The sequence below is a fragment of the Gymnoscopelus microlampas genome, assembly GCF_963454915.1.
Source record: "Gymnoscopelus microlampas genome assembly, chromosome: 21".
In the NCBI taxonomy this organism is placed as follows: Eukaryota; Metazoa; Chordata; class Actinopteri; order Myctophiformes; family Myctophidae; genus Gymnoscopelus; species Gymnoscopelus microlampas.
The window spans coordinates 1,223,049-1,235,269 of NC_139958.1; the positions used below are offsets into that span (position 1 = coordinate 1,223,049).

The 12,221-nt window shown below is 40.3% G+C and overlaps 1 protein-coding gene across 2 annotated transcripts in view; it reads right to left on the reverse strand.

Moving 5' to 3' along the window:
* LOC311037053 (uncharacterized protein) overlaps positions 1-12,221 on the reverse strand; it is a 45,763-nt gene that overhangs the window by 18,175 nt on the left and 15,367 nt on the right. The window contains exons 9-16 of one of the 2 annotated variants that reach the window (XM_084046115.1): positions 12,039-12,129; positions 10,181-10,205; positions 9,626-9,695; positions 8,439-8,576; positions 6,575-6,589; positions 5,099-5,208; positions 4,718-4,832; positions 2,349-2,450 (exon numbers count right to left, since the gene is read on the reverse strand). In XM_084046115.1, coding sequence (XP_083902241.1) covers positions 2,349-2,450; positions 4,718-4,832; positions 5,099-5,208; positions 6,575-6,589; positions 8,439-8,576; positions 9,626-9,695; positions 10,181-10,205; positions 12,039-12,129 — 666 coding nt within the window. The remainder of the gene's footprint in view (positions 1-2,348; positions 2,451-4,717; positions 4,833-5,098; positions 5,209-6,574; positions 6,590-8,438; positions 8,577-9,625; positions 9,696-10,180; positions 10,206-12,038; positions 12,130-12,221) is intronic. The other variant, XM_084046116.1, reaches the window with a different exon arrangement.

Below are 12,221 nucleotides of genomic sequence, written 5' to 3' on the forward strand. Positions count from 1 at the left end.
CTTACAGTCTGTTTAATGTGTGTCTTTAGATAGAGACACAGTACTGTCAACTTACAGTCTGTTTAATGTGTGTCTTTAGATAGACACAGTACTGTCAACTTACAGCCTGTTTAATGTGTGTCTTTAGATACACAGTACTGTCAACTTACAGTCTGTTTAATGTGTCTTTAGATAGACACACAGTACTGTCAACTTACAGTCTGTTTAATGTGTGTCTTTAGATAGAGACAGTACTGTCAACTTACAGCCTGTTTAATGTGTGTCTTTAGATAGACACAGTACTGTCAACTTACAGCCTGTTTAATGTGTGTCTTTAGATAGAGACACAGTACTGTCAACTTACAGTCTGTTTAATGTGTGTCTTTAGATAGAGACACAGTACTGTCAACTTACAGCCTGTTTAATGTGTGTCTTTAGATAGACACAGTACTGTCAACTTACAGTCTGTTTAATGTGTGTCTTTAGATAGAGACACAGTACTGTCAACTTACAGTCTGTTTAATGTGTGTCTTTAGATAGAGACACAGTACTGTCAACTTACAGTCTGTTTAATGTGTGTCTTTAGATACACAGTACTGTCAACTTACAGTCTGTTTAATGTGTGTCTTTAGATAGAGACAGTACTGTCAACTTACAGTCTGTTTAATGTGTGTCTTTAGATAGACACAGTACTGTCAACTTACAGCCTGTTTAATGTGTGTCTTTAGATAGACACAGTACTGTCAACTTACAGCCTGTTTAATGTGTGTCTTTAGATAGACACAGTACTGTCAACTTAGTCTGTTTAATGTGTGTCTTTAGATAGACACAGTACTGTCAACTTACAGCCTGTTTAATGTGTGTCTTTAGATAGACACAGTACTGTCAACTTACAGTCTGTTTAATGTGTGTCTTTAGATAGACACACAGTACTGTCAACTTACAGCCTGTTTAATGTGTGTCTTTAGATAGACACACAGTACTGTAATGTGTGTCTTTAGATAGACACAGTACTGTCAACTTACAGTCTGTTTAATGTGTGTCTTTAGATAGACACAGTACTGTCAACTTACAGCCTGTTTAATGTGTGTCTTTAGATAGACACAGTACTGTCAACTTACAGCCTGTTTAATGTGTGTCTTTAGATAGACACAGTACTGTCAACTTACAGTCTGTTTAATGTGTGTCTTTAGATAGACACAGTACTGTCAACTTACAGTCTGTTTAATGTGTGTCTTTAGATAGACACAGTACTGTCAACTTACAGTCTGTTTAATGTGTGTCTTTAGATAGACACACAGTACTGTCAACTTACAGCCTGTTTAATGTGTGTCTTTAGATAGACACAGTACTGTCAACTTACAGTCTGTTTAATGTGTGTCTTTAGATAGACACACAGTACTGTCAACTTACAGCCTGTTTAATGTGTGTCTTTAGATACACAGTACTGTCAACTTACAGTCTGTTTAATGTGTGTCTTTAGATAGACACAGTACTGTCAACTTACAGTCTGTTTAATGTGTGTCTTTAGATACACAGTACTGTCAACTTACAGCCTGTTTAATGTGTGTCTTTAGATAGATACACAGTACTGTCAACTTACAGCCTGTTTAATGTGTGTCTTTAGATAGACACAGTACTGTCAACTTACAGTCTGTTTAATGTGTGTCTTTAGATACACAGTACTGTCAACTTACAGCCTGTTTAATGTGTGTCTTTAGATAGATACACAGTACTGTCAACTTACAGTCTGTTTAATGTGTGTCTTTAGATAGACACAGTACTGTCAACTTACAGCCTGTTTAATGTGTGTCTTTAGATAGATACACAGTACTGTCAACTTACAGCCTGTTTAATGTGTGTCTTTAGATAGACACAGTACTGTCAACTTAGTCTGTTTAATGTGTGTCTTTAGATAGAGACAGTACTGTCAACTTACAGTCTGTTTAATGTGTGTCTTTAGATAGACACAGTACTGTCAACTTACAGCCTGTTTAATGTGTGTCTTTAGATAGACACACAGTACTGTCAACTTACAGTCTGTTTAATGTGTGTCTTTAGATAGACACAGTACTGTCAACTTACAGTCTGTTTAATGTGTGTCTTTAGATAGACACAGTACTGTCAACTTACAGCCTGTTTAATGTGTGTCTTTAGATACACAGTACTGTCAACTTACAGTCTGTTTAATGTGTGTCTTTAGATACACAGTACTGTCAACTTACAGCCTGTTTAATGTGTGTCTTTAGATACACAGTACTGTCAACTTACAGTCTGTTTAATGTGTGTCTTTAGATAGAGACACAGTACTGTCAACTTACAGTCTGTTTAATGTGTGTCTTTAGATAGACACAGTACTGTCAACTTACAGCCTGTTGAATCTTCTTCAGTCTCGTCTCCTCCTCCCGTTTCCTCCTGTTCTCCACCTCCTCCTCCTTCAGCTTCTCCTCCGCCAGGCGCTCCGCACGCAGCTACACAGACACACACACACACACACACACACACACACACACACACACACTATACTTGTGAGGACATCAACACTTTAGGACAGCCATTTTATGAATGCCATTTTAAAAAGAATATATATTTTGCCATTTTTAACCGTAAGCCTAAAGCCGAAAAACAGCCGATCTATAAGCTCACAACGCGTCGCGCTGCGACGCGTTGTGAGCTTATAGATCGGCTGTTTTTCGGTGCATGACACTGGGAGCGCAACTAAGTATAAATCATGTTTAACTCTAATTCCGATCCCTAAACCTAACCTCTAAGACACCTAAATGTCTAATCCTGACCTGAATGTTTTTCTAATTGTAAACCTATCTCTAAAAATCGTTTCTTTAACTATGAAACAACCATTTGCATCGTGAGGACCAGGAAAACGGTCCTCACGATGTAGAAGGTGGACAATGTCAAAAGAGATTTGTTTTATAGCGAAAGACACAAAGTTAGTAGAAAGTCCTCTAGCACACAACCTGCTTACCAGGACAGACGCGTAGGAGAGAAAGGCTTTAGTTAAAGTCCTGAACACTCTTCACATATAAATGTTGTTTGTTTGTTTTACGGCTTGGAATAAACTCCCATTACTCCTCAGACAGACAGCCTTATTTTAATGTTTTACTTTATTATTATTTTTTTTTATAACTACATTTTTATCCCACGATTTTGTAACCCCTATTTATTTCACCCAGTGCCAATGCCTAAGCGTGTAATCCTGGGCACTACATTACATTACAGTCATTTAGCAGACGCTTTTATCCAAAGCGACTTACAATAAGTGTATTCAACATAGGTAGGGAACGAAAACTACTAATCACCAGAAGTCTGAAGTGCATTTCCTGCAAAAAACAAGCAACCAAGAGTATACCTAGCGCTAAGGTAAAAGTGTAATATATCAGTTACCTACTGTCTTAAACAGATGAGACAAAATAGCAAAATCAAATGAGCACGAGCTCAGACAAATAAGTGTATCGACTAAACAAGATCCAATAAAACAATACAAAACTAAAACAAGAGTTCGTACAACTAGTTAACAACAAGTAGGCCAGGCAAAGAGGAAGGGTAGTGTTTCCTGAAGAGGTGGGTTTTCAGCCTGCGGCTTAAGATGGGCAGTGACTCTGCTGTCCTGACATCAGTGAGTCTGCTGTCCTGACTGCAGTGGGAAGTTCATTCCACCACTGTGGGGCCAGAACAGAAAAAAGTTGTGACCGTGTCGATCGACCAGAAGGACCCCTGAGTGACGAGGCAATTAGTCGCCCCGAGGTGGCAGACCGAAGTGGTCGGGCAGGGGTGTAGGCATCAACCATAGCCCGGAGGTAGGAAGGAGCTGTTCCTTTCACTGCCCTATAGGCTAGCACCAGGGTTTTAAACTGGATCCGAGCTGCTACGGGGAGCCAGTGTAGAGAACGGAGAAGGATAGTTGTGTGGGAGAACTTGGGGCACTACACTCCCTCTGCTAGGGAGGCCAGGGCCGAGCTCATGCCTCCTTCAATGCATGAGAGCCAACTGACCTTCTTGTCAACTGACAGAGGGGAGTTTCCCCGGTAGGACGTAGCTTCTTATCACCTGACAGGGGGGGGTTTCCCCGGTAGGACGTAGCTTCTTATCACCTGACAGGGGGGGTTTCCCCGGTAGGACGTAGCTTCTTATCACCTGACAGGGGGGGGGTTTCCCCGGTAGGACGTAGCACGTGGAAGGAACACGTTATTCCAACCAGTTCCTTTCCCCTCCATCAGGCGCCCCGGCTGACCAGGGGGAGGCAGTATAGAGACCAGGATTACTACATGTTTTTGTGAGGGTATTAACTACCCTGGGAGACACGGGGAGAACATGCAAACTCCACACAGAGTAGGCCCTTTCGCCAACCCCACCTAGGGTATGGGCGCTGATGACGCGGAGGAGAGAACACGCCCCCAGCGCCCACAGCGTCCCCGGCGGGAATCGAACCCAGGTCCTTCTAGCTGTGAGGCGACAGCGCTACCGAGCCCCCTACTTTACTTTTTTTGATTTGATAAATGATGTGTACCTTTTCTGTAAAGCACTTGTACTTTATTCATGCTCTGTAAAACACTTTGAGCTGCATACGTTTATTATTTAATACAGAATATAGATATCCTATATACATGTACTTAATACAGAATATAGATGCTATGAAGGTGGACTGAAACATTGTGCTGTGTTTAATAAATCAAGTGACATCTCCCTCTTTCTTACCATAGCAAAGGCTGAAGTTTCTCACCTTCTCATCAACCTGAGCCTTTTTCTGCTCAATCTTCCTCTTTTTCTCTTCCTCCTTCTGTTCTGCTTTCTCTGCCCTCGATTCCGCCGCTCTCCTCTGTCTCTCCTCCCTCTTCCTGAACACACAGAAAAACACATCAAGTGTTCAGATTAAAGGGTTCCCCAATAGGCGGCCCGCGGCGACTGCTGTCATAAAAAAAGTGTTTGTATTACTGTTCACTCGGTGCCGTGCTATGAGCTTGTTTATTTGCTATTTTTTAATAGCCAAAGTATAATGGTTAAAATCACAGATGGTTTCCTGGTCTTAATGGGTTAAAATGAGGCCAGAAGTGTTTCAGGAAGTGAAACAGACCTTTAAACCAACCAGATGAAACTGTTCTACCTTTTAAGTTCCTCCTGTTTCTTCTTCTTCTCTTCTTCACGTTTCTTCTCTCGTTCCTCCTCTTGCTGCTGCTTCTTCTTCAGAGCTTCATGTTTCTGAAGCTCTTTGGCCTGAAATAAACAAACATACATCACTTTAACCCATTAAATACATCACTTTAACCCATTAAATACATCACTTTAACCCATTAAATACATCACTTTAACCCATTAAATACATCACTTTAACCCACCATTAAATACATCACTTTAACCCATTAAGACCAGGAACGCATCTGTAACCCTTAAACCAATATTTTAGACTTTGGCCATTTTTGAATGATTGATTTTTGCAAATCTTTGAATATTCATTCAATAGATCTGCTATTTTAGAAAAATAGTGAAAATGTGCATATTTTTGAATGTATATATTTTTAAAGCAAACATTTTTAACTAAAATCTTTACTTCTGGGGGGTCCCCGGAACAAAATATTCAGAGATGGGGGTCTGCGGCCAAATACATATAATTGTGGGGGTCCTTGACATGAAAACGTTTGAGAACCATTGATTTATAGCAACATACGTTTATTAAAAAATAACTTAGGATTTAGAAGACATTAGTAGAAACCCCCAGAAGCAAAGATATGAGTTAAAAATGTTGGCTTTAAAAATATATATAGTCAAAGATTTGCACACATTTTTTCACACAAAGAAAATGGCAGATCTACAAGCTCATAGCAGGGCACTCTATGCCGCGCTATGAGCTTGTAGATCTGCTATTTTTGAATAGTCAAAGAAATTAAAAAAAGACACAGATGCGTTGTATATGTACAAATACGTTGTGCCACAGGATCCACATGCAAGATTTGTGTTAAAATGTCAAGGCTTTGTTTGCAAATTGAAAAAAATCTACAAAGCTTGCTAGCTTGTAGTTCTGCTATATTTAAATAGCCAAAGCTTGTAGATCTGCTATATTCACAGAGCCATGAATGTACTGAATATAGGTTTAAAGCGGTTAAACTGATCTTGATCTTATATTTTGCTGGGGACCCCCAGGAACACCCCCAAGGACCCCTATGGGTCCCTGCACCCCACTGAGAATCAGTGTATTGAGATCACACGCCGTAGTATCTCACAGCTCCCCAGGTGGAAAAGAACAGTTTCACCCCAACCTGACTGAAGACACCGTGTTACTGAAGACACCGTGTGACTGAAGACACCGTGTGACTGAAGACATTTCTATGTTCTTGGATAATTCAAGCTAGGCCTGGGCAATACATCCATATTAAATATCACTTACGCCCATATTCATTCTTTTTTTTCTCCAAACAATTGTCAAAAATTGCCAAATGCTGATGATTTTAAGCATTATAAAATGTAAAGCAAATGTATTATTTGTCACAATATCAATAGAGGTATTTATATTATGATGTTTGATCACCAGCCCTAACTCCACGGTCATAGGAATGACTGACATGTTGTGTTGACTCACACTTACCACAACTCCCTCAGTCTGTAGGAGAGAGAGACACACAGATTACCAAGCAGTCACACCAAAGACTTTACCAAAGACCCTGAACTAATTAAACCAGTCTCCTTTAGACTAGACCCAGAACTACTTAGACCAGTCTCCTCTACACTAGACCCAGAACAATTAAACCAGTCTCCTCTAGACTAGACCCAGAACTACTTAGAGCAGTCTCCTCTAGACTAGATCCAGAACATCCAGTTTACTAAGTCTCTCCTCTAGACTAAACTGGACCAGAGTTGTCTCTGCACTTAGAGTTTGGTGTTGATGAATAAAAAAGCAGAACAGAAGATGTGTATTTGACCAACAGTTTCAGATTGGATGAAATCCATGTGGCTCTACTTGGTCTTAAAGGACTGAATAACATATAGGCTCATTCTCCTACTATATATTGATCCCAAATGACTGTCTGTCCTCATATCATAGACTCTCTCTCTCTCTCTCTCTCTCTCTCTCCACATACATATATATATATTACTCCTCATATCATAGAGCAGATCCATAAGCATATCACTACTTATGATATTTTTTGTCAAGTGTCATTAGTTGTCATTCAAAGTGACTGTACTGGCCAATCACAGCGCGTCTTTTCCGGGGACTTGGCAAAACACATAACATCCCTTTAGCAGACTACGGTGGCTCGTGTGGAACAACCAAGGCATGGATGCATGTGTAACAACTAACAGATTCATAAAAATAAATCACCTTTGAATGTATCAAATAGTTTTAGTAGTGATATGCTTATGGATCTGCTCTATGCTGTGAGGACACTGGACCCCATGGACAGTCACTTAGGATCAATATCAGTAGGAAAATGAGTCTATATGTTATTTAGTCTGGACGTGTCCTTTAACAATACAACACTGTTATCCTTCCAGTGCCGTAGCAGAGGACACAGAGTTTGAGCTGTGCTGACCAGTGTTATGTTCTAACTGTAATCTGATCAGCATTTTTTAATAACGGAGTAACCTAATGTAAGTCTTAACCCATTAAGACCTGGAACGCATCTGTGTCACTTTAGATTTCTTTGGCTATTCAAAAATAGCAGATCTACAAGCTCATAGCGCGGCACAGAGTGACGCACTATGAGCTTGTAGATCTGCTATTTTTGAAACATCTTGAAAAAATCTTTTCCAGATTTTTTTCAAAACTGAATTATTTAGAAAGCATTCTTAAGAATCGCCTCAGGTCTTAATGGGTTTGTAATTGAGTAAAGTCATTATATTAGAGTACATTTCCCTGTTCTGGAAGGAAAGGAAAATCCATCCGACGCATTTGCGCCGTTTTCCTGATAAATGAACAAGCTCGTCTCTGTCAACAGAGACTTGCACGGATGTTACACGAGCATCGGTGACCGATGCCTTGCAGTCACCTTGTGGTGATTGTATAATCAGTCTATTCAATGGGTCACCACGTTTGGTGTGACACACGGCTGACTGCATTACTGGTCTTGTTTTTTTTATCAATTTGTCACACCTGTGCAACATGGCAGAGATTGAGAGAAGACAACATACTTGGAAGTATTCACAATTCACATTATGTTTGGATTACTTGGTGAAAGGAGGAGAAGGTCTTGGTGAAGCCCAGCAGAGCTCCACAACACTGGTGCTCTCTCCGCTCCGCTAGGCTGCACTCTTGACTTTATGTTTACCAAACTTCCTCACAGAGAGGTTTTAATCCTCTTTAACGCAAAAAATATCTAACAAGTAACTTTTCTCAGCAGGTAATCCATCATATAAGGCAACAGAATACTTTTAAAATAGCAAGTAATCCTGTAATGTGACGAGTTACTTTTCTCAGAAAGTAATCCTGTAAGGTGAAGGTGCTGACTGACCATGAAGTCCATCTTCAGAGGAGTGCTGTGTTTAATGAAGCTCTTCATCACTGCTGTGCGACCCACAGAGCCCGGGGTCTTCATCAACAGCTGGTTCTTCTGCACAGTGTGGAGGTAGGACTTCACACTGGGCTTCATCTGGGAAACACAGGTTAACATTTGTAGATCAGCTCTCATACACACAATGCTGCTTTTTTTTATTGTTTATTGATTTCAATACTTGCAAGACCTGGGGATTTATGTCATATGTATTCAGTTTGATAAATACAAAACACTATGTACAAAATAGATGGAAGATTATATCATCTCTCCTTGTGGTCTCCTGATAGTTAGTGACACCCACAGTCACGAAACTAGAGGGAGCGTAAACAACAATCTGGTACCACCCACCCATAAAACAAACATGGGCAAATTCTCCTTCTACAGCACAGCCACCAAGGAATGGAATAGTCTAACCCCATCGCTCTAAAAAATGCAGTTCGCTGAGCTCATTTAAAACAGCCCTAAAAACTCATCTTTCTGGAGGCCATAAGAGGAGGTAGTACCAGTTTCCCTGTAGACAGACGACCCCCCTCCCCTTTTTTTGTATATATTTTTCATGCTTTTTTTTGTACATAGTGGTATTTTTTCTCTGTATTTCTATGTTCATTTTTGAACTGTTTGGTTGCTACTATATATGTCTATGACATTAATTCAAGGACCTCAACGGAAACAAGTCGGCAAGGACCTTTTGGGTCGGACCTTTTAGACAAAAGCATTATAAATGTAACTGTGTTGTTTCACATTCTTTTGCCTAATAAAGAATTCAATCAATTAATTTAGAAAGAAACCAGTGTTACATATCCTGTAATGGAGGGCGTCAGGGCATTCCACAGTTTAGTAGAATGATCATCTCCCCATGTTTGTTCTAAATGTGGGTGCTACACCATAGTTCAAGTCCTTGAACCCATTAAAAAAAACGGGAAAGGGTCCGTGTCATTTTAGATTTAAGCGTTGGCTATTCAAAATGAGCAGATCTACAAGCTCACAGCGTGTCACTTTGTGCCGCTAGCTGGTGCATCTGCCATTTTTTTTACATTTTTGAAAAATCTTGCAAGTGTGAGAACTAGTGATTTAGAAGGCATTTATCATGTTCATCATGTTCATCATGTTCATCATGTTCATCATGTTCATCATGTTCATCTCACCACAGACTTCTTTCGAGTGACGGTGTTCTCTGCAGGTTCCTCCGCCTTGCGCTTGGCACTCCTTGATGTTCTAGAGAAGTTTAATTAAATAATAAATGTACCATTCATCCACCATTCATCTGTTCATTTAATGTAGTCATATACATTGTTTTGTTTAGACACTCAGTAGTCTCGCGTAGCCAGACAACTGACACAATCTCTGAATGTTATATAGAGTCTGGAACAGAGGAACTGGCACTTCCGTTCACGAAAAAATATTTTAAAATATCTTTACATTTTATTTCCATTTCTGCTAAGCATCAAGCTAAATACACTTAGATGATTTGTATTATATTAGGATAAATGTGTGTGACTGTAAAGACCAAACAGAAGTGAGGAGGAGGCTTCATATCCGGTTTATATTCTAATCATGATCAGAGCTTCTGAGTCCCAGACTGTATGACCGCAAACATTTGAACATTGTGGGAGACAACAGTCTGGCCACGAGACTAGACACTCAGTAAACACATTTTACTGACAATAACATCCAGAAACCATGTAAACAACAGTACTCACCTCACTGGAGACAGATCACACAGATCTACAAACAAACAAACACACACACACACACACATGTAAATGAATCACTGTGTACATCACACTTGGTCTGTACATCACACACACACAGGTTTGTATTACTATACTTGTGAGGACATCAACACTTTAGGACAGCCATGTTATGAATGCCATTTAAACATAATAATTGCCATTTTTAACCGTAAGCCTAAAGCCGAAAAACAGCAGATCTATAAGCCCACAACGCGTCGCGCTGCGACGCGTTGTGAGCTTATAGATCGGCTGTTTTTCGGTGCATGACACATGGCGCGCAACTAAGAATAAATCAAGTTTAACTCTAATTCCAATCCCTAAACCTAACCTCTAAGACACCTAAATGTCTAATCCTGACCTGAATGTTTTTAACTATAAAACAACCATTTGTCTTGTGAGGACCAGAAAAACGGTCCTCACAATGTATATTTCTTCAAATTCTACCTCTACTTGGTCCTCGCAAGTACAGTAATACAAACACACACACACACACACACACACACACACACACACACACACACACACACACACACACACACACACACACACACACACACACATACACACACACACACACACACACACACAGTGTAAGTGTTCATGACAAGACGGAGACACCCAGAGGTGGTTTTCTGGGGGGGATCCATGCCTCTGCTTTTGATACACCCCCCCCCCCCCACCCCGGTAATGAATGTGTATATCTGGTGTGTATGTTTTATGCCAGCGTCTGGTCAGACTGAATGAAATACATCTCGGTGGATGTATCGGATGTGTCCAATGTATTAGTATTTAAGTTCATAAAGTTAACATAAGTATAACTACATGCATTTGAAATTAAATAAAACATTTACTTTTCAGGATTCCAATAAAACAAATAGCAAAAAAAGCAGATCTACAAGCTCAATTTGAATCCAGATGTTTTTTTTTTTACATTTTCTTTGCCATTCTATGTCTGTATATGTAATGTGTCACTCTGGAGTGAGAGTGGAAATATAGTGACCCTCTGCATCAGTGGTTTACTTACTTTTGTGTGACATAGAATGGAGAAGTACGGCATTCATTCATTCATTCATTTACGTAATACGTAGATAAGAGGTGTCTGTCAGACAGTATATGTAATGTGTTCCTCTGGAGTGAGTATATAGAGACCCTCTACACCAGTGGTTCTCAAACTTTTTCATGTCAAGGACCCCCAAATTGACACTTATTAGCCCGCGGACCCCCCTTTGAAAAGATAAGCCAGGGACCCCCATAAGGGAAGATTTATACGGCTCTCTAGCAGTGATTCTCAACCATTTTAACGTCAAGGACCCCCAGTTTAACATGCATTAGGGCTACAGACCCCCATTTAATGGCATTTATACCTCTGGGACCCGAATTTATATTATAAAATCAATGTTAATGTAACTCTGAGAGTGTACAAATGGAACCAAATGGACCCGTTAGGGTCCATTTGGTTCCATTTGTACACTCTCAGAGTTACAGAACCATAAGGGTCCATTTGGTTCCTATCCATCATTTAGCTGGGGACCCCCTGGAACCTCCTCAAGTACCCCTGGGGGTCCCCGGACCCCACTTTGAGAACCAATGCTCTACATCATCAAAGTGTCATCACTCTGTACTGTATTGATGCTTCTTATGGTTATATGTATATATGACTCTGTAACTCTAACTGCTGTGCTGCCTCTGGGCGACTGAAATTCCCCCGCAGGATCAATAAAGGCATCCATCTAAACACATACAGTGTCCTTCACCTTTAGTCGTTCAACACAGGGTGTTGGTAGTACTTAAGTAAAAGAAGCATTTAAAGTCCTTTCCAGCTCACCAGGTCTGTGTGGGGTAGAGGTGGCAGCAGCACAGCGTGTACTGGACCTAGTACTGGCCCTGGTCACCAGGTTCCTGCTCTCTACTGCCCCCTGGTTTAAAAAAAAAAAGAAAGAAAAACAAGCTGGTAAACCATTCATTGTGTAAAAGCACGAGCGCTAATCCAGTCACATCAAATAATAAT